The following is a 26,849-nucleotide window of genomic DNA, read 5'->3' on the forward strand; positions in this document are numbered from 1 at the left end:
CCTTTATGGGGGCGTTTCCGAAGACAAGTGACATTTCGGTGACAGGAAGATGCTGCAGAAGTGAGGCTGCAGGGCCAGTGCCACTCCAGGCGACGCAGTGCCCCAGCCCGGCCTCTCCCGCCCCTGAGCAGGGAGACGACCGGCCACCTCCCCGCCTTCCCCGCTTCCCGCCCCGCGCATGCGCCCTCTCCACCTCCCTCCCCTCGACATCCCTGCGGGGCGAGAGGAGGCTCTCGCGAGAGGGCGTGGGGAAATCGCGCGAGAAGTGCTGACCGCCCGCGCACCGGCACCGGCGGCGGCTCGGCCGGGCCGGGCTGGGCTCCGTGGCACCTCCCGGAGGTGTTGCCCCCTTCTCCCCCCGTCGCCGCTGCGGCCATGGCGGTGCCGCTGCTGGCCTCGCCCGGCCACCGCAGCCGGTTCGAGCAGGAGCAGGACCGGGCCGTCCGCGCACTGGTGCGCAGCGTGACCGGCCTGCCTGAGGAGGAGCTGGGCGGCGGCCGGTTCCAGACGGCGCTGAATTTCGCTTGGTCCAACTTCAGGTCAGCGCCCGCCACCCCCGCCCCGGGGAGAAGCTCCGCGGCTGCCACGGCCCCGCGGTGCCCGTCAGTAACGGGGCTGGGGGCGATCGAGCGGGACCCTTCGCTCCGCTCCCGGCGGGGCCCACCGGCGCTGCGGAGGGAAGGAGCCCCCGGCGGGCCCGGCGTTGGGCCCGGCCCGGGCCCCTCCTCTGTGCTGAGGGAGTGCGGTGTGGTCCCACCTGCTCGCCTGGAAACAAGGAGGGTGCCTTGTGGCTGCTGGGGTGTGGTACAGGGCCGTGTCCTGCCGTACCCTCCGTGCAGGGTGTCAGGGGTAGCACTGGGGGCCCTTTGCGAGTCCCTGTCAGAGGGCCGGTGGCTGTTGGTCCGTCTCTTTTAAATCTCGGACTTTTAGGGCTTTTCTCCTGATCCATAAAAACGTACCTTTCAACATTTTCATTTAGCCATCCAAAATTTTGTTTGTTGGAGGGAAGTAGAGAAATAATCATTATATGTAAAGAGCAAATAAAGAGAACCCCACCAAATCGAGATAAAGCTTCTGGCCAAGAATACTGTGCTACTTATATGAAAGGCTATCAATCTGCAGAAGATAATGTGATTGATGTTATTTGAGCTTGTCATAAACACGGTCTTTATTAACCTGTAATATACATTGTCTGTATCCCTTTAATTCTATTACACTGCTATCTAAAATGTCCTTACTAAAGTTTTACGCACTGCTTTTTCAGTTATCACAGTTATTGTTTCAGTGTCTGCTGCCAGTTTTTACATGATCTATTTCCAATTTCCCATACTATCACCAACTGCTGCCTCTTTGGAGTCTTAGATACTTGCTTAACTTCATGCAACAAGTACCTAATCCATTTAAAATCAATGCTACTTATGTTTTTTTATGGTGTTTAAATCCATTTTTTGGGGTGAGCAATAGCATAACTGCATTGCATCAAGTCAGACTGTGAATCCTAACTACTAGTAGGCTCAAATAAGACTATTTTAATAAGCAAATAGCCATTGGTCAATAGAAAAGGTGAGTCAGAGGTGTGGGAGAGCTGGGCATGACCTGTAGCCAGTGTTTTGACAAGTTCAACTCTTTGCTGAATTTTGAGGAGACTAGTTGTATACGTTGGGAATGCAGGAATATGGTATTTGTAACTGCTGTCTCACTGAGTTCTTTATATTTACCAGAAATACTTTGTGTAATTCGTCATAGGATTGCATTTATTGGTTTTGTAGCTGCATCAAAAATTGCTTGTAACAGTCATTATTCTGAGTCTGCAGATTGGTAGTGGTGGCAGGGTTTCTTGAGCCAGGTAAATGCGCCCTGTCTTCCATCTCTTCTTGTGACATCTCTCCCTTTCTTTGGTGACCCAGTTGCTTGTGTAGCTGTGTGCTCTTTTAGATTGGTGAATTGTAGGGCTTTTTTTTTTTTTCTTTTTTAAAAAAAAAAAACACAACAGGGCAGGAAAACAGAGGGGGTGATGCAGAGTTGATCACAAACTGTTTTCACAGGGAGGGTTGGGAAGAGGAAGGTTTTTACACCAGAATTGTTGTCTAAGAAATGTGCGTGGAAGTTCAGCCTGAGATTGATTAATATCGTATTTCCAAACTGTGAGACCTTAGGTTGTAGCAGAAACTGTCTTTAGTTTCAAATTTGTGAAACTTGTGGTTTGTATTGTTAGATTTGTTGATATTTCTATGCTGTAGTTCTTGGATTCATCTGTTTCTTTCCGTGCAGCACACTAGTCCTCTTCTCTTCATGATGTTCCCAGCTTGACTAAAAAATTGATCCTTTTTTGCGTGTGTGTCAGGGTCATTCGCTAAAGCTTTAACTAATTCTAGTCTAAAGGAGGTTCACTAATAACTTCCCATCAGCTTAATTTTTCTTTTCAGTACAGATTCTTTTTTTATTGTTGTCATTCCAGTCTGTTTTTCTAAATCTTCCAGTTCCCGTACTTGCCACCATTCAGCATTTGAACTAAAGATTTCCTATGTAAGCTAATGTGCTGTAATAAATGAGATAAGCTATATACTCTTAGCCTAAATGTCAGCTACCTTGTTAACGTTACATTTTATTGTGCTTTTATTCCAAAGCCTTACACACAGCTGAAATCAGACTAATGGGTCTGTAGTTAACAAAGTAATTTTTTCTTTTCTTTAATATGAGTGTGTCTTCATCCTCCAGTGGTACTTACTAAAAATCCTTGCTACTTGCCTTACAGTTTCATTTTCTAGTTCATTACTTTGACATTGAGGTGATTTTAGATTGTCTTTCCAAATTCAGTCTATTTAGCTTAACTTTTGCTCCTGATTCAGATCCAGTAGTTTTCATTTCTCTCTGTGGTCATGAGAGTTTTACCCCTGTGTTCTGTACAGTTGTTGCTGGAAGCTGAGGCAAAATATTAGGTTGGCTTTGAGGGCCTACACGTAGAGTATCTTGATCTTGTGCTCACTGCTGTCACATCCCATTCCCTGGTTTTTCTCTTTATATAACGGAAGAACCTTATTCATACTCTAATTTCTTCTGCAAAGTCCATCTTGCCTTTCATAAGTTCTTATTTTGTCCCTATACATGCTACCTTTGGTGGTATATATCTTTATTTTGATTAAGCTGTCTTTCCTTTTAGGCACTCTCCTTTATTTATAAAGGAGCTTTATTTGGGTTTAGAGGCCTTCCCATGTGGGTGTTTGTTTTGCCTGTGCTTGTGATGCAAGTCCCAGATAATTTTTATGCGTTTGACACAGATGCCTTTGACAATACAGTTCTTGATCTCCTCGCTCCACTTGACTTAACTGGCAGTGTACTTTAATTGCTTAGTTTGCTGATACAGTAGTAATTTTACATTCATCTTAAAGTGCTGGTTAAATGTAACCTGCGTTCCATCTTTCCATCTTTGAGGTCAGTTGTAGTTAATCCTTCTTGAGCTAAGAGACACTGAGATTAAATTTTGTTGATGCTTAATGCTGTTGCCGAATTAAGCATGCATTATTAAACTAATAATGTTGTCCTCATATATGTAAATCAGCTTTATTTTCTTCCTTACTTAAACTTCCTTTTAAAACCTATTCTAATACAGATTTCTTACACAGATTTCACCGTTTTCTTGATGTGAACAGTCATAAAGTAGAGAGGACAATAGAAGGGTAAGTTTTATGCTTATGGTTTAATAATGCATTATTTAACTTTTTTTGAAGCATTTTTGATACTATTTTTGTTATTAGAATACATGAAAAATTGATAGTTCATTCTGACCTTGGAAAAGCTGCAAGCTGGAAAAGACTAACAGAAAAATTTCTGAACTCGCCACTCCCAAGTATTGAAGAAACAAAGGTATGTATGTTGCAACTTCCTTGTTCTTTTTTTCCCAGCACTCTTGCATTTATACTGACGATGTGGACTTCAGTTGTAATCTTGTGTTGGAAATTTCAGATGATTTAGCAGTGGGTTTTGCAGTTGTTGTTCAGGTCATAGATTTTCAGGGTTGTATTCTTTAGTTTCCCCATTTAGTTTGGAAATGTGTTTATTGTCTTGTCAGGGTTTCAGCACGTGCAGTTTTGTGACATCTTCTCATTGCAGAGCAGATGTTTTATGGTCAACATTGTACAAATGTTGTAGCTAGAATCTTGATGAATCTAAATTCCCATCTGTTCTAAAACAACGGCGAACTGAGCAGTTCTTACTCTTTGCCCAATTTTTTTACCTTAAGTAATGCATCTGGACGTTTTGGTTTTAGTATTTCCAACTAGAGTGCTCCTGCCCTGTAGCTTCCTTATTGAGACTATGTATATGTTTCACCTCTGATACACTTTGTATCAAATCAGTTTACGGTATGGACTGGATGGATATGGCAAAACTTGTCTCACTTAGGTACTTTCCAGTGTGGTAGTTTGAAAACTGAAAGTTCCTGCTATTGGGAAATTTCAGCTTGTGATTTAAGAGGTGGTGCTCCATATAATGATATTCTTTAATAGGGCTGTGTGTTCTGAGTTGTGGTCTGATTTTACTTCTCATTGAACTGACATTTACCTTTCTTTACATTGTTGTAGGATTCACCTAATTTGTGGGGAAAACCCCGGAACCCTCAATAGGTTACACATATCTTCAGTTATTATACTGTACTCTGTAGATTTTTGAAAAAGTACCTTTAGTTGTGCTTGTTTTGAGAGTTGAATACAACTAAGACCAAACAAACCAAAACAAAGGCCCAAGCAAGCACTTAATACTTGAATGTTGCAAGTATCCTAAGATTTGAAAGAGCCTTTTTTTTTTTTCTCCACTTTTGAAAATGGAACTGGGGTATAGCTGGAGGTAGAGAATATCTCACATTTGGGAAGTTAAACTGCATTTAGTTTTCAGCAGTGGCCCGTAACTGGGAAGATTGAGTGTTTATCAGTTTTATGACTGGTAAGTGAAACACCAGCTTGCACATGTGATTCTGTCAATGACCTACTGGTGTTCTTTGGCAAACTCTTATGCAGTTAGTGATGTTCAGTAGGAACACATTATATTCCATATATACTAGATGAGTATGATGCTGCTTTATCAGAAATTTGAATTTTTTTTTGTTTGTTTAAATACAAGTGAATCTCATTCCAAAACAGCTTTGTAAGTGTGTGTATGTATGTGTCAAAGTATATAGGATGCAGATAGCAGGATCTCCTTATGTCTAGATACAAAATGGTCTGCTGAAGAACTTTGGAAAGTTAGAATCAGGCCAAAGAAAAATCTTTCTTTAGTAAGAAATGGTTGTGCTGTAAGCAGATACTAGGGAATAAACCATAACACAAATCTCTGCAGCATACCAGTGTCGGCACAGTATTCTAGCCTGATCGAAGGCCTCTGTTTCACAACCGCACTAGCGCAATATTGGAGTTAAAGATGCATCCTTAATGCTTTGTGTAGATTTTCACACGAGGGAAGATAATGTGAACATGATATTAAAATGTAGCAATTTTAGCAAGGTGGTTTAGCTAACTTCATTTTAGCCTCTGTTTGAAATAATCAGCCATATGAATAAGGGAACCTAAGACTTGGTTTCCTGCAGGCCTGTTACCTGTGTCCTTCCACCTCATCCACGTTAATGTAGCTGGCCATTATCCCTTGTCCTCTGGTGGCTTCTTACTTTCACAGTACCTCAGGGTTCCTCTTATCTCTTTTCCATATTCTCTGATTATCAGGTCAGTAAGAGGCAGCTTAGACTGTGGCTACTTTTGAAATATTTGTATATTGATTGGCTAATTAGTAGGCAAAAGAGCGTGGATAACATTCAATATCATGTTGCAGATGTTATTTTTGTAGTTCAGGAATGGGGGATGGGAACTAATGGGGACCATTACTGCAGATAATGGGCTGAGTTTGTTCCTAACCAAAATCTTTTAGACCACTTACTGACTTGCCTTTTTTTTTTAATGTGTTTTAAAGACAGATACACACTATTCCATACTGTCTCTTCTCTTGTGTTTGTCTGATTCTCCATCCAACACCACCTATGTGGAAAAACCAAGAGTCAAAGAAGTGGGTAAGTTTACAAGTTGTTTATATTGCTAATGAAGATATAATCCATTAATGCAATCTGATGAGAAGGACATTTTTCCTCTCCATTTTATTATCTCCTTCACTCCAAGGTGCTTTATTGATTGTGTTTTTATCATTTATACATTTAAAATAGCCTGCAAATCTTTCCTACCCCCATTTATATTAATTAAGTTTTCCAGCCACCAGAGTATCTCCGGAGCTCTTTTTGACTTGTACCGTTATCACTTACTAGTGTTCTCCACCAGTTCAGCAGTGCTTACATGCTCAAAGACAGACAACAGGTTTCTATCATCAGTCTCTGTCTTGCACCTCAATAGGAGGTCTGTTGAAACAGCGTTGGTGATGTAAATTCCTGTGTTCCCTATGTAGTCAAGGAAAGGGAGATACCTTTGAAAGTTTCCAGAGGGAAGTGCCAGCTGCCTGCTTTCTAAAGTAGGACTGTTTCACTCAGTGCCTAAAAATGAGGCTTGTGCTTAAGTTTGAGTGGATACCATCCCCCATTTGTTTACAGTGTTGTATCATAGACTGAAAGAAGAATATTTCAGACTAACCTAAAGAAAATCTTGCATCTTAAGATTCCTTTTTGAATGATCTCTGCACATTCCCTCGGCGGTGTTTTGAATGCACTTTCAGCCCATTCCAGGAATGTGAATATGAAGAGGTTATCTCAAACAACACTAATTACAGTTGAGTAAGCTTCATGTTTAAGATATAATATATTGTAAGTGTGACTGTTATTTTTAAAGTATTACATATCACATCATGGTTATGTGGTGTCTTTTTTTGGAGATTAAGATGGTTCTTGCTTTATGTTGTTTACAGTCCAGGATCCTTGTGCATATGTAAATTATACATTTAGAATGTTTCCACCGAGCTAAATGGGACTAGTCACAATAAGTGATATGTTGCATTCTTGCATGTTTTTCCAGGATTGAAGCGTAGGGCAGTGTAACATAATACAGATAGATGGGCTGATGGCACGCTATCTTGCATATTTTGAATGTATAAGCAACAAAATTGAGAATTAATAAATAAGGAATATACATGGTTGATACGTCACAATTTACATGTCATGTTGAAAGTATGTAACTTTGTTAAAGGAACAGTGGTGTAACCTTAAGTGGAAGGGAATGCCTTTTGTTTTAGATGTAGAGTAACAAAGTAATTTTAACTGTGAAAATGTATTTAGATGAAAAGAAAGAGTTATGTGATACTTACTATTTTTGTATTTATACTTCTCTTAGAAAAGGAAGAAGAATTTGATTGGGGAAAGTATCTGATGGAAGGAGAAGAAATTTACTTTGGCCCAGGCATAGATACACCAGTAAGTAATTTCTTAAGGTAAAAAAACCAAACTGTGTAAACCAGTTTGAAGTATGTTAGAGACTTGGTTCAGTTGTCCTAGTCTGTATGCTCTGCATGTTGATTCTTGCAGGATTCCCTAATATGTTGCTTCTTTCTTAATACCATAACATACACACAGACCCAAGCAGAGTAACAGTAATAGAAATGTTTTTGGTTTTCACCATGTTTTGACTTAGTCCTGCAATTAAACAAGCTCCTTCTACTGACCCCTGCCTGCTCCTAATCAGAACTTGCTGTAGTTCTGTGATCTTTTCCAGTTCTCTCATTTGTCTGGTTATTAATGTTATGTATAACTTAAACCAGTCTCTGGTAAACAGTTATGTTAGTCTTAGTGTCCTGAATTTACTTCATAGTGGAAGAAAGAAGAGAATAGTTTATGTTCGGCTTGAATAAGAAGTGAATATAGATCTGTCTGCTATGTTGTACTGAAGTGTACTGGCTTTTGTTGCTCTTAATAGGATTGGTCTGGAGAAAGTGAAGAGGAGGAAGATACTCAGCCTTTGAGCAGGGAGGACTCGGGTATTCAAGTAGACAGGACACCTTTAGAAGACCAAGATCCAAATAAGAAAACAGTACCTAATGTTTCCTGGAAAGGTTAGAGTAAGCTATAATTCTTTTCATATAGTCATACATACTCAAATTTAGCAAGCTAATGCAGCTTTATTTATTATTCTTTAGTGAGGTATTGTGTTCTAGACCTATAATTGTAGTTTTAAGGTGCAGCTTATTGTTCAGTACTGCTTTTTTTTTATTTTTTACAGTAAAGAAGCAATGTGGAAGGTTTGATCTGATTTCTGTTGTTGCTAATGGAGAAGAATTCTGTTTATTTCTGTGGAAATATACATGGATATTCCAATACAGAAGTGAAAACTTATACAGTCGATGTAGCATGTAGTTGTATGGATATAATGTAAATTTTTATTATTAATTATCAGAATGCTGAAACAAAATTTGTTTTGTTGACAACAGAAACCGTTGACTCAGTTCTGGGTGTGAAGCATTTTTGAAAAAGATAGTTTTATGTAATTAAAACACTAGTAGCTTACTCTTGAATAGCTTCAGGGAGTATTAACTGTAGCTGTATATTTTTGCATAGAATATTGTAGGATACAGGATACCTTGTATAAGAAGACTGCATAATATTCCTATGTTGTATAAGCAGTAGCTACCTAACTGGGATTAGGTAAAGTTTTATTGATAATCACATTTAAGAAAAAAACATTTTTAGGTAATGTACTAAATGCACAGTAAAAAGGAACGTAGTGACAAAGTTGGTGATATTTGGCAGTCTATTTTTTTAAGTCAGCTTGGTTTTGTATATATAATTTGAGAATTGCCAGAGACAGAAGCACATTTTCCGAGGAAGAATTGGAAACTACATAAATCTCCCAGTCTTATTTTTTAGGACTCTTGCAACTTTTAGGAGATGAGGCGTTTCTATGTAAATTAATTTGTGCATGATGGTATCATATATATGAGTGCAGCAAAGTGTAAATAGATGTAAATTGTAACTTATTTGAAAAGATCTGTGATTTGCAGCTGAGCGGATAGGCTTATTAATAACTTTTTCCTGTGTTTTATAAGCATTTCCTGAATAAATGCCTCACTGACTGTCACATGTTTTCACAGTCGGTGAACCTGATGCCCGCAGCTGGCTGGAGCAGCATGTAGTTCCTCAGTACTGGACAGGAAGAGCTCCTCGCTTTTCACATAGTTTGCACTTGCATTCCAACCTAGCTGCAGTCTGGTAAGGAAACAGTATCACTTACATATTCATTACTGGCATATAATGCTAAATAATGACTTTATTAAGCATCTTTATTGTGGAAGCATAAAGATAGTATAGTTATTACTGATTTAGTTAAAAACAGAATTAAAAGGGTACAAACTAGTAAGATGAAGAAATGAGCTGTTTTTTCTATGAATAGATTCTTTTCCTTTTATTTAGTTTTTATTACATTTGTCATATCAGAGAGGGGGAGTTTCCTTTTTCAAAGAAGCAAATTTTATTGTTGAATTTTACTTGGGTTGACCCTTACGAAGGTCTCTGAGGAACTGATATAGGTGGGTTGTAAATGGTCTTGGAAGTGAGGAGTTCCCTAAAGTTTAACTTTTTGTTTGGTTTTGATGCCTCCCTTACAAAGTTAGTCTTAAACACAGATTTTGTGTGGGGAAGGAACATAAAGCAGTATATCATTGTAATCTGCTGTGGTTTTGGAAAAAAATGAGAAGGAAGTTCAATTAAAAAAAAGGAAAAAAAAAAAAAAAAAAAAAGCCTGGTTCTTCCCTCTGTCCCAAATTCCGATGTATCAGTACTGCAGTAATACAGATCATTAGATTTGTCTTTGGTTCCTTAATTTAACGAATTTCTTAATCAAGGAGTTAAATTTATTTTAGTGTTGGTTGGTTATCTAGCCAGTTATGAACCAAAATTTACAGTTATTATTAGGAAATCATAAAATAAATAAAGCAACACTGTTTCTGTTGCAGTGTTGTTAGCAGATATATGTATGTACGATACATAACCAGTATTACTTAATTTGGATTTTTTAATTTTGAACATGATTACATAAATTACACCACTGATGATGTTAATGAGTAAAAGTACTACAAATGTGAAAAATCATTCTATACTTCACTAAAATATGAAAAATACTGTGGAAGGTTTACAAAGAATTGCATAACAGGATCATAAGGGAAAGTTTGTAGGTGGCTGTGAAGGTTTCAATTTTTTAAGTAAACTTTTGGGCTGAAGTGTGAATTTTCTTATATGAATTAGGGAAATTGATATTTTACTTTTTAGCTTAGTATTTTTAACAGAAAGTAACTATAAATTTTCACAGCATTGAATGAGAAATAATAAAATAATCGAGGATCAAGGATTTAAAAAAAAACAAGCCCAAAAAACAAACCCCGAAACAATGCAGATTCAGTACTTCAGTTATTTTCTACTTAATTGCTTGTTTTGCTATGTGCGACTAGATGATATTTGAATGCTTTTCATAGTATTTTACTTAACAATATGAAAACAAACTCTGCTTTTGTTTACAAACTCTGCTTTTCTTTATATACTTAAAATGCCCCCCCCCATGAACATTGAATCTGCTCAGATATAATTAGAACAAAACTGAGCCTTAAGATTATTGCTTCATTCTTACTTTCAGGTGATTCAGCTGTTATTTCAGCCATTAAATTGTTCTAATTTCTTTTTTTCTAAGGGACCACCACTTGTACACCAATGATCCTTTATATGTGCCAGAAGAGAGAACGCTAGTCACTGAAACTCAGGTTATACGGGAAACTCTTTGGTAAGAACAACATCACAAAGCTTGCATTTTAACTTCTAGTATTTCTCTCAAGGAAATGAGAGATTTATCTTTGAAGTTGTGTCTAAAGAAAGAATTATTACTGAGCTTTTAGCCTGCACCATTGCTGACAACAAAGATGCTGCTTATGTGTGTTAACCGTTCAGATTCACGAAGAAGAAAGTAGCTTACTATTTCTTGTGTATGTGTTGATTCTTCAAGTCTAACTGTTAAGAGGAACCAACTTGTTCTTATCCTGCCCGTATGGATTTTTAATACAGTGTCCAATTTTAGAAAGTAGATTTGAGTCATCCTACAGCTGGAAATTATCTCAACTGGAAAGGAACTTTAGGAGATGTTTACTTGATGCCAGTGTTTTATTGGCCTAGCAACAACTTACGGTACCAATAGCATCGTAGTCAATCTGTGGTCCCCTTTTATTTGAAGAAAAGGAACTTTTAGGCAAGGGAGAGCTAATTCTTTTATTAATCATATAATTATGAGTCCATTAAGGGGGAAAAATTACTACTCTTTTTGTTTCTTTTCTAGGCTACTTTCAGGAGTGAAAAAGCTTTTTATATTTCAGCTGAATGACGGAAAAGTGGCTGTGCGGAATGATATTATTGTAACTCATTTAACCCATGTAAGTTGTTTCTGAATCTCAGCTGAATATATCTGTCATTAGAAAGATGTAGTTTTGGGGAATAGAAAATTAAACTGCTTGTGGAAAAATCACATTTCCACAAGTGTGTTTGGACTAAATTAAGAACATCTGACTTAATAAAACTGAATGGGCCATTCCCATATCTGAGAATGTGATGAAGTGATAGAGGTGGCAGAATTTTATTATATTTTAATTCATAGAAATATCTTGTAATTTAATTTTTAGGCTTTATAAAATACAAATTCTTATTAGATGATTCTAAAAAGTATTTTTTTTTCTAGAATTGCCTGAGATCTGTATTGGAGCAGATAGCGGCATATGGTCAAGTTGTGTTTAGACTACAGAAGTTTATTGATGAAGTGATGGGACACAGCCCGGAAAGCATAATGCATGGAACAGTTTCCACTCCAAAGAAAACTACTGAAGCCCCATTCAGAACCTACCAAGCTTTTATGTGGGCCTTGTATAAGTATTTCATTAGCTTTAAAGAAGAACTTACTGAAATTGAAAAATGCATAATCAACAAAGGTACAGTGCAAGGGAAATTTTACAAGAGGGGGGCACACAAGGAAATTTTTATAAGAGGGAAACATGAAAAACTTTATGCAGATACATTTTGAGATTGTGAAAGATGCCGTGCTGCATTGTAAAGCCTCATTAATAACATTGACAACATTTGATTTTCTGTTTGATGTTACTCTTAGACATATTTGGGGTTTTTTTTCCAGATAAAACAGTCACACTGTCAATAGTAATAGATAAGTTGTCCCCCCGACTGGCACAGCTGAAGGTACTTCACAAAGTTTTCAGCACAGGAGTAGCGGAAGTGCCACCTGACACTAGAAATGTTGTACGAGCATCTCATCTGCTTAATACTCTCTACAAAGCTATTCTTGAATATGACAGTGTTGGAGAAGCATCTGAGCAAACGGTAGGGGAAATAATTTCTTCCTCAATAGAACGACACACTAGAATATTTAGTAACTTGAATTTCTTTATGGTGATGGAGTACACTAGCCTTCAGCTACCAAGGATTGAGGACGAATTTGATAGCCATGATGCATTACTGTTTTCTGACATGAGTTCACTCAACCTGGATAAAATCGGATTTATGAGGAGATCTGCAGCAGTGGTTTTTTAGGACTGAAGGGAGAAACTGTGAGGAATCGGAGGCCAGGAAGCTGTTATGAAAGAGGGAGCTTTGGGATAGCTTTCCCTCCTTCTATTTCTACAGCTGCATAATTCAGTTAATGCTGAAATGTAGTGTTCTGGGTTTTTACAGTAACTTGTTGATTATACTGCTGAAAATCTAGTAGATGTCATTATGTCCTTTTGTTTTCCTGTTTTCTATGTTATAAAACCACAGAATGTTTTATGACTATCCTATACTGTTTAAGAGATGTTAGAGTGAAAAAAAGGAAAACTGCTGTTTGGGTCTAACTGTGATGACAAAAGTAACAAGAGGAAGTATGCACAATGTGGGCTTCCATTAAAACTACTGAAGCTGTAATTTTTAGTTTAATATTTTATCTTTAAAAATCCTTAAGTGTGGTTATGTATGTCTCATAAAATATAATTGCGCAATTAAGAGGTTAGGCTTTGCCATATTGCTTCTAATGCTTAGTATAAAAACATTCAGCCACTTTTTCTTTCTTCTTTTTTTTCCCCTTTAAATTCAGGTATCCCTTCTGTTCTCTCTCTGGGTTGAAACTGTGAGGCCATACTTACAGACAGTGGATGAGTGGATAGTCCATGGTAATTTGTTTGATCCTGCAAAGGAATTTATCATTCAGAGGTAGGGATGCTGATACTGGACACACATAATGCTGTGCAAGTGTGAATACAAAACCTGCTGTAGAACCTAGGAGGTAAAGGGTGACAATAAAAGTAGGATTTCACATTTATTATTTTACTTTAAGTAGAATTAATTTCTTAATCATACTTGTCTCAAACTTCCTATTAGGAAAATTGCATTAGATATGGAGCCCTACCAGGTATTTTTCTGGAATAGAAATCAATTCTTTTATTTTTTTCCATCTATAATAAATAATCAGCAGTCTGACTCTGAGTGTGTTGACTTTTAAAAAAAGTCAATTAACCATTTTTCAAAACAAAGACATTTGCAAAATTTACAAAATTTACTTTTTAATTCTTCTACCAATCTATAGTTGTTATAAATCAAATGCTATTTAGAATTAAAATACTCATTGCTTCTGACTTGTAGTACAAGTTAATATGGTGTCTTGAATTACATGCACATATCCTAAACATTATTTGAGCTGTTAATTTCTCTTCTGTTTGTGTGCTACATTTTGCTGGTCCCTTTTTTGACAGCTTGAAGTGGAAAGTGAATATAGAAATTAAAATTTTGGCTTGCAATTACAAATCCATTTCCTCCTATCTGCCAAACTTAATTGAGCCTCTGTCTGTTAAGGCAGGTCAAGGTGAGCGTGAAGTAAGAGTACTATTGTAATAAATCCTTAGTAGCTGAGGTCTTTAACATCCTTATTATGTCCTACTTGACTTTTCTTTCTGTGGTTCTGTAGTTGTGTTTTCAGTGCTACCAACAGGGGTGATGTCAACTTTTATTTATATTTGTGCTTCATTTTAATTAATCTAATTTAGGTTGTTTTCCATCTGACTTCAAAGACCAAACTGTGTATCTGATGTAAACAACACAGAAAAGCAAAGTGGACTGAGTTTTACCTACTCTAGAATTTTTCAGCTTTAGCAGTAGTATTTGCTTCATTGTGGGTTTTAAATTAATCTGCAAGTCAATTGCTAATCCTTGTGTTATCAAGGATGCATGCCATCGTGAATAGTTCACTTCCTGGACAAATTTAATTATAATTACTTTATTTGCCTTGGTTTAGGTGTTTATTTTGTTATACGATTGTTTTATCTCCTGTGAGCTGATTCTTTATCTTGCTAAAGCTATCATCCTTTCTAGAGGAGTCTAGGTAGTTTGTGATATGAATGAGCTTATTTCATATAGTTTTGAAAGTGCTTCTTGGCTAGCCTAAGAGGAAGGCAAAGCATAGAGCAAAGATGATATGCATCTTCTAGTAATGACATTTCATCTTTTGAAAAGGGAAATACTCAACAGCTTTTTATTTCTTTGCAGAAATAAAAATGTTCCAGTTAATCACAGAGATTTTTGGTATGCTACCTACACATTATATAGTGTGTCAGAGAAGACAGAGAATGAAGAGAAGATGAGTGATAATGCCAGTGCCAGTTCTGGCAGTGATCAGGCCCCTTCAAGCAGGCAACACACTATGGTGTCTTTTCTGAAACCTGTGCTAAAGCAAATCATTATGGCTGGAAAATCCATGCAGCTGTTGAAGAATCTTCAATGCAAAGATGGCTCTCCGCAGCAGGCCGCGTCAAGAGGTGAGATGTCAGTTTGTGGACTATCATGCCTTAGGGTATCTAACAGTGTGGGTGTATTTTTTGTAGTAGTGTTTCCATGGTTTTAGAATAATATAATGCTCTGTGTTGAATGTCGGTGTCATGGTTGGTAACTTCAGGTCTGATTGAAAACACTTACTCTTCCAATGCAAACAAGTGAAAAGAGCAAAGTGAATAAAGATTGAGTGTTCCCTTCGCTTTTTATTGCTTTAAATTTTGCTTAAACTTGTTTTCATCTGCTTGCAAAACATTTTTTTTATTATGAGACAAACGAAAACAGCTTGTATGTTCTAATAGTAAAGCTGTTTTGTTTTAATAAATTGTTGTTTTCCATTACTAAGAGGTTGAATAATTCTGAGATAGCGTGTGGAACTTTTATTTTTTAAAAAAAAGCTTAGATGAAAGATATTTGGATAGTTAGGATATTTATCTTGAATGATTGTAAAACATAGTACAACAGTGTAACCAATGTTGATTTTTTTGTTGTTGTTGTTTTGAGAAAACAAAATACATTTTTTGGTTTTGTTGTTACTTGATATTTAGAAGTAGAGATAGTTAAATTATTTTGGAGATTCTCTAAGTTTATTTCCCCTTTTGATGTGAGAATATAATCTATTTAGTGAATACTGAAGGGTTGTTTCAGGTGCTAAGAATTAACTGCCTTTGCACCTGAAGGAGGACGTTCTCTAAGTCTCAGAAATATTTCATATTTCAGGCACTCGTTCAGCAATCCATTTGAACATATGCCTGACCTTAGGCATTGGACTAATCCTACCATTTTAGCAATACTTATTTAAATATGTATTTGAGTTTTTTCCTGAATAGTGGCCTAAATTCAGTATGTTAAAAATTAGCAAGTAAATGTTGGACTATGGAGTTGTTCTTTTAGTTCAGATTATATTTTCTCTTAGAACAAAATCTTTCCATGGAATGTGTTGCCCAATTTAGATGCTGAACGAAAGAGTTTGTATACACTGTTCTTGGAATCGGTGCAGTCTCGCCTGCGGCATGGGGAAGAATCTGTTCCAGATATTATTACAGAACAGCAGGCCACAAAGCAGAGCCTGATAAAGATGCAGTCTATAGCAGAAAGACACTTGGAACTGGATGATGTCCATGACCCACTGCTGGCTATTAATTTTGCCAGGTAAATGAATGATCTTCCTGCTGTGTTGTGGAGAGCAATGTTCTGCCTGGTGACATTTGGTAGACCAAATTTTTATTGCTGCTGCTGCTGAAAACAAGCAAACGCAGAATAAAGAGGAACACCGACAATCAGTGACAGAAGCTAAATAAACACTACCCTTGTGCTTAGTTAAAGAAAAACAATTAAAATCAGTGAAGAACCTGCTACTCACATCTGCTAGTGTAGAAAATGGGAATAGTCTTTATCATAACAGTCTTTTAGCAAATAAGTGTTTTAATAGTGAATGCCGTTGTAAAATCTAAACTTTTTAAATGTGTTTGCTTGAAATTTGTATGCAATGTCTTTGATTTGCACCACGTATATTCTTTGAAGAATGCAGCTTCAGTTGTGCTGTGCTTAAATAATTTAAGTTTCAAAGCCTGCCAAAATTCATGTTAATAGCATAAAAATTCTTCCTTCTTCATAGTGAGGGAAGTCATATAGAGGTTATAATGTCTTGGAAATCAGCAGGAAAGACAAACTCTGAAACTCTTACTTATTTTGTGATTACAAATAAGAAAATAGCTATTTATGTTTTTCCTAAATACTAGTTGGCGATTTACATGTTTTCATTTCAGTCCCAGGAGGAGTTTGTTTTAAAGAAATCATAATTAATAGTAGATAAGACTCTCTTACTTCCCTTGTTTGTTGGGACTATTCTATTTGTCAAAATTGATAGATCAATTCAATGTCTGACTCATCCAGTCTATCAAGGCAATAGCTGCTATGAGCCGGGCTTCCTTTTACAATGGATTCAGCTAGCGAGTAGCTTTTTACAAATTATTATGATGATTTGATCCTTTCTGTGACAAAATAATTAAACTTGCCAAGAATAGACTGCAGATACTCTCTTCCCATGATAAAATATTATCGGTAATACATAGGGACCCCATATTTAAGGTGCTTCAAACCAATTCTCTGTGTGTGGGGTGGGTTTTTTTTTGTTTGGTTGGTTTTTGGTTTGTTGTTTTGTTGTTGGGTTTTGCTTTGTTGTTGTTGTTGTTCAAATTTTTACTTTTTCTTTAATTTTACTTTTCTTTCCTGGGAAGTTCATCTGACTGCTGTATATGCACAATATAGTTTTGAAAGTTCCTATGATTATGCGTTTGTTTATTAAGCTGTGTAGTGTTTGAACTTGATGTTGTTTTTCAGAATTATTCCTTGAGCAATTATGTGATTATAGTATGCCATCCTTTTTGATATTCTTATGCCTGGTCATACAAAAACAGTATGAAGGATCACTTAATAGGCTTGATATGTACTATAGTTATGAAACAGCTTTTATTACTTCTGCACTGTGTATTTTAGAGCAGACATTTTAGACATTTTGTGTATTTTAGAGCAGACATACAAAGGTATGACATTTTTGTTTTATATATTGTATGAATTATGAACCTTCTTCCCTAAGTAGTTTGTTTTATTTTGAAGATTATATTTGGAACAGAGTGACTTTCACGAGAAGTTTACTGGTGGGGATGTTTGTGTGGATAGATCCTCAGAATCCGTGACCTGCCAGACTTTTGAACTGACATTGAGGTCTTGTCTTTATCCGCACATAGACAAGCAATACTTGGAATGCTGTGGTAATCTAATGCAAACTTTAAAGAAGGATTATAGGTAAGAAAGTAGATTTGTTTTTCCTTAACTTTTTTTTAATAACCAGTGGTATGCCATACACTAAAAGCAGGAATTTTATGTTGTGTTTCTACTCCAATTTGATAATCAACAATAAAATCATTAAAGAGGAAAGGTGGATCTAACATGATAGAATCCTGGGTGAAAACTTTGTCTAGCTTAAATCAACAGCAAAGCTATGATTTGTCTTCAGTGGATGTTCAACACAGAAATTGTTTCAAACGCTACTTTTAATAGTGTTGTCATTTGAAACTGGAAGACAAATTTTAGGAAGCTAGAATATACTTAATATGAGATTCAGTTATGCTACTATAAAGTGTATATTAGACAAAAGAATATTATGCGGTATTTTTATTCTACTTAGAGTAAAATGGCCTATTCCTTTTACCTCTTAGGTGGTCATAAGTCGTCATACTTTTAATCTCTCTGAAATACTTAATGTATTTATAATCACGGTTCTTGTGGAAGTTGTAGCAGTACTATTCTTCCTACTTTATCAGAAGAGGAAAATCCATATTATAATTTTCTGGGGCTCCATATTAACGTCTCTTCTTAGACAGAAGTCTCCCTGAAATTGCATCTCCTTCCCTAAGTTCTGTTTAGGGAGAGGGACAGGATTTCCAAACTCTAAGCTATTTCTGGGAATTGCCTAGCCCGTAAGATAGCTGAGTACCATGAGGACTTCTGTTGAAGTTAGTGGGGCTGTTCAAGCTTACAGGAAAAAATGGCTTTGTTGTTTTGTTTTATTTGAATGTATGTGAAGGCTATCTGAGGGTTAAGCAAAGGATTTACTACTGTGAACTTCATTAAATTTGTGTTCAATACTGAGTTCTTGTAGTGAAGAGTTTATAAGATTTTTGTTTCTGTAACAGTTGTGTTTGCTTTCACTTGTATGATTAAGACTGAGGAAATATTCTATGTTTGTTCCTGTTTAGGCTTGTAGAATATTTGCAGGCAATGCGAAACTTTTTCTTACTTGAAGCTGGAGATACCATGTATGACTTCTATACATCTATTTTTGACAAAATTAGAGAAAAGGAAACTTGGCAGAATGTTGCTTTCTTAAATGTTCAACTTCAAGAAGCAGTTGGGCAACGCTATCCAGAGGACAGTGCAAGGTAAAATGCAAAATTCTGCAAAATATAGTTTAGTTATGTTTCTTTCACACTTACCTATACTAATGTACTTAACTTGCATAGCGCAATACTAATTATTGCGTACTCATTAAAAGAATATGTTCTAATGAAGTTTTGAGCTGTTGTCATCTCTTCTACACAAGTCCCCCAGATTAAATCAGACAGTTGGTATTTAGCAACAAGAAATTTAAAAAATTTAATGAAAGTAACCACAAATTTAAAACAGATTATCACCAATTAAATCACTTGTTTCCTTGTATAGGTTGTCTATATCATTTGAGAGTGTTGATACAGCAAAGAAGAAACTACCTGTCCACACCTTAGATGGTTTGACATTGAGTTACAAGGTAGTGAGTTAATATTGCTGTAGTTCTTATTCTAGAAAAGATTTGAAATGTTATATTAAAGTGACTTACATTTTCTGTCTTGGTTATCCTCTCCTCTTCTTAGGTTCCTTGGCCTGTGGATATAGTTATAAGCTTAGAGTGCCAAAAAATTTACAATCAAGTTTTTCTGCTCTTACTGCAAATAAAGTGGGCCAAGTATAGTCTAGATGTTTTACGATTTAATGGTAAGAAACTTCTTCAATGAAAGATACTCTAAAAACTTGTTCTGTGTTTTAAGGATATAAATAGTCTGCTGCTTTCTGCAGTAAGTAGTATTTGATTCATTCTATAAAATATTAAACTCTATTAGTTTCGCAAATTAGATATATTAAGCAGGGCATGTCTTTAATTTCATTTCAGCCTCAGGGACAACACTATTTATTCATGGTATAAATAGTCTCTTTGATTCCGGTCTAGTTAGTTATATTGGAAACTTGTTACTTCATTCTTCAGACCTTGCTGTGGCAAGAAGTTCTGTATACCACACCCTAATGTTTTGCTTTATGTATAGTTCAAGTTTTTATGAACAACCTTGCAAACAAGTTAAGAAAACAAGATGAAAAAATACTCTTAACTGAGTTTGAAACAGTAAGCTAGATAGCTTGGAATACGTACTCTAAGCTGCAGTTTAAATATTTGGGGATTGTAGAAAGAGATCTTTTAGTACCTCCTTCACCAGGTTAATGTTTATACTCTTCCTGTCCTATATAAAGTGGAGACACACTTCATGTCCTAGAAAAATAAATTAGAAAGTTGATGGGTTCATCTCTGTTTTGTACATCAGATAAGTAATTATCTTCCTAAAAGTATGTGGTTTTCTATTGTTTGAACTTTAAGGGTATGGCTTTGTGCTTAAGTCTTTTCCCCTTTGTAGAGATAGTATACATGTTTATTTTTAATGTAGATTTTTAAAAATCCTTTCACATAATCTTTAGCTTTTAAATAGCATTTCCTATTCCAGTATTTATCCAATTGTGTTGTACATATAATGTAAAACTACTCAGTATATTATTGCTATATTTTTATAACACATCTGCATCGCAAGAAAAATCTTACATCAGTATTGTGTGCACAATAATAAGAAATAACAAATTTCAGTTTTAAGTAACTTTTTACCTACAGTTTGTCTTCATAAGCACTTCGATATGATACTCTTGCCTTTTCTTTTTAGAACTAGTCTGTGCTGCAGAAAACCCACAGGTTAAGGAAGGAACTTTATTAGAACAAGGAACGCTTCCTCTATTTGGACCGCAAACAGAAAGTATAAAACAACAAATACATCGCATGTTCCTCTTAAGAGTGAAACTTATGCATTTTGTTAACAGCCTGCACAACTACATCATGACTAGGGTTTGTCTTATATCACAGTTTCATTTATTTTAAGAACTTGTAACTGGAGATGCAGTATTAATTTTCATTTAAAACATAAATAAGAAAAATAAAAAGCAAAATCTTAGTCTAATGTCCTTTCTACAAAATAATTTTGAGCTAAACATGTTTCAGTTTTAACTTGGCAGTTTTAAATCAGTAGTTCTAAAAATGCTTTAGAAGTTCTACATACATATGATTGATCTTTGGATATTACTAGTTCTTTTTGACTGTTTCTCCCAGTGCTAGATGGCTGAAGCACAGTCATGTAAAAACAGGTTTCTGTAAGCTGTTACTCTTTTAAGAGCTATTGTGCTTATAAAACTGTTACTACAGACATTTTAGTTAAATGGATCCTTCTCAAAAATCTCTAGTACACAGATCCAAAAGTGCATACGTGACTTCTCAAATATAAAGCCAATGCCTGTAGATTCATACCTGCTCTACTATTGCCTTTTTTTGCCTTTAATAAAATTAATATACTCCAAATCAGCTCCTCCAGGGATAGTCTGTCTGCCATTGTGCAGTGGCAGTATTCCTATTTATATGAGGAATGTCATTGTGCAGTTGTGAGAAGAGCTCAAATTTTTTGCTATATTGATGGTAATTTGGAGGGTGAGCCTAAAATTTGGGAGGGAAGAGTGAATGAATCAGGCTCTTAAAAATAAATTTCAGGCTCTTAAAAAAAAATAAAAATATTGAAGAGAGTCATAAGCACTTATGTGCAACATGGAATTTAATAACTATGGTGGTCTTTTTAAGATTCTTCACAGTACAGGCTTGGAGTTTCAGCATCAGGTAGAAGAAGCCAAAGATTTGGATCAATTGATAAAGATTCATTACAGATATCTATCTACAATCCATGATCGCTGCCTACTGAGAGAAAAGGTGGGTAAAAAAATTGGCATATTTGATATATTGAGTTTATTGGGACAAGAAAGTAGTTTAGTACTAATTATGCTGTCTATTTTGCAGTTCATACATACTAAGCAATATTGGTACTTGTGAGGAAATGGTAGCTTTTCCAGAGTTAACACTGAGATCCAGTTTTCCTTACAAGTCTCAGCTCAATTCTATCAAGGATAGAAGATAAATTCTTTATACTGGATTTTACATGACTCATTTCTTTCTAAGAGATGGGAGGATTTGAACAAACTGAGGCTTGGTAATGTAATGATGATTATACATACTGGTATGGCAGGAAATGGAGGTACATGGATTGCATTGTAGCCTTGTATCCCACATACTGTCTGTGCTTAGTCCTCATCAAAATAGTCAGCCATGAAATGAATTAGAGAGCAAATACAAAACACATCTTAAATTTGGAAGAATCACATTATACTTAGGAGATTGTTTTTACAGAGCAGATTAAATGGCATGGGATACCTTTGTATTGCAGCTTAATAATGAAAATTGTTATTCCTTTTGTTTTAATTGTTATTTTAGGTGAGCTTTGTGAAAGAAGCTATAATGAAAGTGTTAAATTTAGTACTGATGTTCGCAGACCGTTGGCAGGCTGGTTTGGGGGCTTGGCAGTAAGTATACATACCTAAAATTCTACATGGGCATAATTTCACAGCTCAGAATATGATTTTGAGATATTTTTTGTGTGAAATAACAGGAATTTGCTCAGTGTTTAACAACAGATACCAGAGGCTAATTGCTATTTCTTAGCAAAAGTGAAATTTATATTAGATAGAAGTTACTAAGTTTCATGCACTTGTGTCTGAAATGTGTATATGAAAAGTGTATGTTCAGTATTTCTAATTAAAAAGGTGGCCAATATATAACTTCTGTAACTTCTCAGTGTTTGAAAAGATTGTAGAGCATAGCAACAAAGAGGGTTTTCTTTTCCTCCATATTTGTTCATAATGGTAAAATGAGAGGTTCACAGGTTTGGTTTATGATTGCATTTCCTGGCAATGATTTAAAATTGTAGGAGCTAGATGCTGACATTTATTAATTGGTTGATGAAAAGTGGGATTATTTAGTTTGGTCTTCCTTCTAGAAGGCAATAAAGTTTTGTTTTTCTTTAGATTTAGGTGATTTTTTTTTTTTTTTTAATTTCTAAACCTCCCTATTTTTCTAATCTGGACTGTCCAAATTATAAAGCCTTTGTAAAACATTTGTGGTAAAAATGTGAAGCTGTTGAAGTCAACGAAAGTTCTGCCATTGACTTGGAGTCAAGATTTTCATGCAGAATGTTTGATTCCATTAGTTCAAATGCTCAGATTTTGTATTATAGGTAAAATCTGAAGTTATTTTTGGTCTATCCTTTCCTATAGTACCTTTTCTGTAGAAACAACATGGGATGGGTGTCATAGTTGGGATTTTTAGAAAAGACATGTGCTTCCTTATGTGCCATAATTGAAGTTAGAAACCCACCTGTAATTTCCAAAATAAGATGAATGTGTTGGTCTGTGAATCAGTTGCTCTTCTCTAAGCCATCCCATAGACAAAATTAAAAATAAGATCACATTTTTTTAGAATAGAATAGTTCAGTTGGAAGGGGCCTACAATGATCCACTCCAACTGCCTGACCACTTCAGGGCTGACCAAGTTAAAGCATGTTATTAAGGGCATTGTCCAAATGTCTCCTAAACACTGACAGGCTTGGGGCATTGACCACCTCTCCAGGAAGCCTGTTCCAGTTTTTGACCCCCCTCTTTGTAAAGAAAAGCTTCCTAGTGTCGAATCTGAACCTCCCCTGGCACAGCTTTGAACCATTCCCATGTGCCCTGTCGCTGGATCCCAGGGAGAAGAGATCAGCACCTCCCTCTCCACTTCCCCTCCTCAGAAAGCTGTAGAGAGCAATGAGGTTGCCCCTCAGCCTCCTTTTCTTCAAACTAGACAAGCCCAAAGTCCTTAGCCACTCCTCATAGCCTTCTACATTGCTTCCAGCCCTTTCACCAGCTTTGTTGCCCTCCTCTGGACACATTCAAGTACCTTTAACATCCTTCTTAAATTGCGGGGCCCAGAACTGCACACAGTACTTAAGGTGAGGCCACACCAACGCTGAATACAGCGGGATAATCGCCTCTTTTGGCCAGCTGGTTATACTGTGTTTGATGCACCCCAGGATGTGGTTTGCCCTCTTGGCTGCCAGGGCACACTGCTGACTCATATTGAGCCTCCTGCTGACTAGCACCCCCAGATTCCTTTCTGCAGGGCTGCTCTCCAGCCACTCCTCTCCCAATTTATACTTTATACTTTTGCTTGTGTAAGCTGCTGCTTGAAGGATGAATGATAGTGGGCAAGTCTCCAAGGCTATGTCTGACACTCAAGGGTTGATCTATGGCCCTGAGGCCAGCTGGTATGAACTGGCTCATGTCCATATTTTTCAGGACTAATTCTCTTTGGCACAGATGCTACCTAGAACTTGGATCCTGCTCTCCTGTGGCATTAGGACGCTGCTATTTTTGGAGTGCTTTTTGGATTCGAAGTGTCAGAAATAATTTGTGAAGGCTGTTGATAAAGACTGAAACTCAGGGCATGTGGTTGCGTGCTCTTGGATGTGGCAGGAAAAAGTCATAGCTGATGTAGTGTCATCCATATCCTCTTGGGAGAGGGGAAAAAGGAAAGGAGTGACTATTGTGAACTACATCTTCTCCCTCTTCCGGTGAGCGCTAGCTGGCACAGTCCAAAGTGGAATTCAAGGGCTGGCTGATAGTAAAGCAGAGTGGGTGTCCCTGTTTTATTTGGCAGTGTAGGTTTGCCCCAAGGAGCTCTGAAGCAATAGGGACCAGGAATGGCTGTCTTGAAATAGAAAGCTATATATGAATAATAGTTGTCAGTTGGAACCACACAGTTCCTCCTAGTCACTGCAAAGATTCCTAAGATGATGAGGAAATTATTAATGCCGTTGTGATAGTGCTCAGATGCTCCTGTCAAAATTGCCTTTGTTTTCTAGAAGTAGTATACACGAGCATAACTGAAAATTTTAAGTTCAAGCTGGAATGCTATGCAAAGAGTACTTTTGTTGTTTACCGTGAAGTTTTGGTCATATTTTGAACATAATATAGTGGCTAGTCTGTTAAGCATTCCTCTGTTAAATTGTTTTGTAGGATGGAATCCATAGAGAAGATGGAATCTGATTTTAAAAACTGTCACATGTTTCTTGTAACTGTTCTCAACAAAGCTGTCTGTCGAGGCTCTTTTCCTCACTGTAAGTACATGAGGCTTTTCACATACCTCCACTTACTGTGACACAAGCTTTGCTAGGAATGTATTTACATTTTAATCTGTTTTAATGTTGGTCAGTATATCTTAAAGAATCTCATTTTGTGAAGTATTCACAGAGGGACATGAAGCCTTACTTCTTAATAAGTTAACTTCATTATTTTTTTAGAGTATTTGTGCCATGCTTTTTTTTATGACAGCTATCTTCAGTTTACCTGTTTTCTTGACAAGGGGATGCTGATGTAGCCAAGCAAGTGACAAGCAGTTTTCTAAACGAATGAAACTAAATTCTGGAGGGCATAGAAGAGCATTCTTTTTGTTGTTGGATGACAGCTGTGATATATCTTAAAATTTTAGTATTATGGTGCCTCAGCTGCAACTGCACCGAGCTCTTGGCTCTGCCCATCTGTTGGAAGTTACTTCCTCGGTAGCAGAAACAGCAGAAGACATGTCTGTGCTTCTGCTTGCAGCCTGATATTAGCTTAAATTGCTAATCAGTGTCAGTTTGAGTTAGGGGGGCAGCTGCTGAATTAGGTTAGCTGGGATGTAGATGCATGTTCTAACAGGTTTCTACACTACGTGTAGATGTGGTGCTTAGGGACGTGGTTTAGTGGTGGACTTGACAGTGCTAGGTTAATGGTTGGACTTGACGATCTTAAAGGTCTTTTCCAACCTAAACAATCCTATGATTCTAAAAGAGGTAATGTCTGACATCACTGCTACTCAGTCTACAAGAGCTTGACTGCAAGAACCATCTGTGAGAATGGCTTACTGCATATAACCCCCCACAACATTTCTTCATTTTTTTTGTGTACAGCAGTTAGTATTTCAAACAAAGGAGCTGATTTCTTACCAGTTCTTACCATCTGAAATAAATAATGGATAACTGATGGTGAAAGTGGTGAAATATTGTCTAAACTGTCAGAGATTCATAAAATGTCTTACTGTCTTAAATTCTGAAGTGTTACAATTTTAAAAATAAACTGGTATCTTCCTTTTAAACTACAGAATTCAATATTGCAATAAATATTTTCAGACTGCTGCAAATGCAAATATTAACTACTTTTTTATGGTTTGGTTCACAGTGGAATCTTTAGCATTGTCACTGATGGCTGGCATGGAACAAAGTTAACACCTGAGTCCATTGAATTAATAAAGAACTGAAAGCAGCATTTATGTGGAAATTCCCTGTTAAAAAAACTGTAAGCATTTTACACTCCAGTTTGAAATGTGTATAGCTAACTGATGTTGATGGTTTGGAGCTGTGTAAAATATTTTAAAATGTAAATAATGTACAGGTATTTAAGTGTATTGGTTATGGCAGAGTTTTTCTCTGTATGTATATGCTTCAACATCAAAAAACATGTACAGTGTAAAATTCATCCTGTGTAAACAATCTTACTTGAAAATACATAAAATGTATTTCATGCTGTAAAGGGGATTTATTTTTTTGTTTAATTATGAATAATTGCTGATTTACTTTTCCATTAATTTTGCAGCTGTGAATAGGTCACAGGACAGTGTGGGGTGATGTGACTCAATTCTTACTATTCAAAAGGTTGGCTGAGTTAATTTTTGGCCTTTTTTCCTTTGAAAAAAGGCTAAGAAGCATTCATCTTATTTGCTTAATGGTTCTTAAGAACTCTTCGGGAACAGCTATGACTGTTACAATAAGCTGATGTAAAAAATACAAGATTAACTTAGCAAAGTGGATTATTGCAGACCATAAAATACCAGTATTTTTTATGTTAAATGATCAAATGCTTAGTGATTTTAGTGGTAACTCTTGTCAGTTTGAGAGGGATCAAGATCACAGTATGTAATATCTCAACAATCCAATAGTAAAAATTAATATTTTTCAGACGTGGTCAGATATGACTTGACTGTTCTCCTCCTTCTAAGCTTTTTGCAAACAAACCTTACATCTAATAGCTAATTTCTTGTAAAGTGGTAGATTGTAATACAGAAGGGTACATTTCTAGAGAAGTAAATGTGGAACATGTTCTGCACAAGATGACTTGCCCTATCTCCTCCCCATGAAAGTTTCTCTGTAATTCTGGCATCAGTACACCTGCATTTAAAAAGAGAAAATCAATCATAGCCATTTACCTATTTATTTATTTGCATAAATAAAAGATGTAATAA

General features: G+C 36.5%; 1 protein-coding gene across 5 annotated transcripts; it reads left to right on the plus strand.

Annotated features, from left to right (window-relative positions):
• Nucleotides 1–351: 351 nt before the first annotated feature.
• On the plus strand, nucleotides 352–26,849 carry TUBGCP5 (tubulin gamma complex component 5). 5 transcript variants are annotated; one of them, XR_012778666.1, is made up of 25 exons: nucleotides 352–539; nucleotides 3,624–3,677; nucleotides 3,756–3,864; nucleotides 5,956–6,052; nucleotides 6,645–6,755; nucleotides 7,314–7,393; nucleotides 7,893–8,028; nucleotides 9,064–9,181; nucleotides 10,653–10,742; nucleotides 11,289–11,382; nucleotides 11,685–11,931; nucleotides 12,132–12,334; nucleotides 13,083–13,198; nucleotides 14,528–14,796; nucleotides 15,763–15,961; nucleotides 17,429–17,617; nucleotides 18,571–18,753; nucleotides 19,034–19,118; nucleotides 19,222–19,342; nucleotides 20,329–20,507; nucleotides 21,288–21,413; nucleotides 21,972–22,060; nucleotides 23,427–23,523; nucleotides 24,590–24,690; nucleotides 25,790–26,849. XR_012778666.1 is itself a non-coding variant. In XM_075523338.1 (24 exons), the coding sequence occupies exons 1-24, from the start codon at nucleotides 376–378 to the stop codon at nucleotides 25,834–25,836; spliced, it is 3,207 nt and encodes a 1,068-aa protein (XP_075379453.1). In that variant the 5' UTR covers nucleotides 352–375; the 3' UTR covers nucleotides 25,837–26,849. The 5 variants fall into 5 exon arrangements, 3 of the variants coding, with proteins under 3 accessions (XP_075379453.1, XP_075379461.1, XP_075379469.1); XM_075523338.1 differs by lacking the exon at nucleotides 23,427–23,523; XR_012778667.1 differs by lacking the exons at nucleotides 21,972–22,060; nucleotides 23,427–23,523.

This window comes from Mycteria americana, chromosome 1, assembly GCF_035582795.1.
Source record: "Mycteria americana isolate JAX WOST 10 ecotype Jacksonville Zoo and Gardens chromosome 1, USCA_MyAme_1.0, whole genome shotgun sequence".
Classification (NCBI taxonomy): domain Eukaryota; kingdom Metazoa; phylum Chordata; class Aves; order Ciconiiformes; family Ciconiidae; genus Mycteria; species Mycteria americana.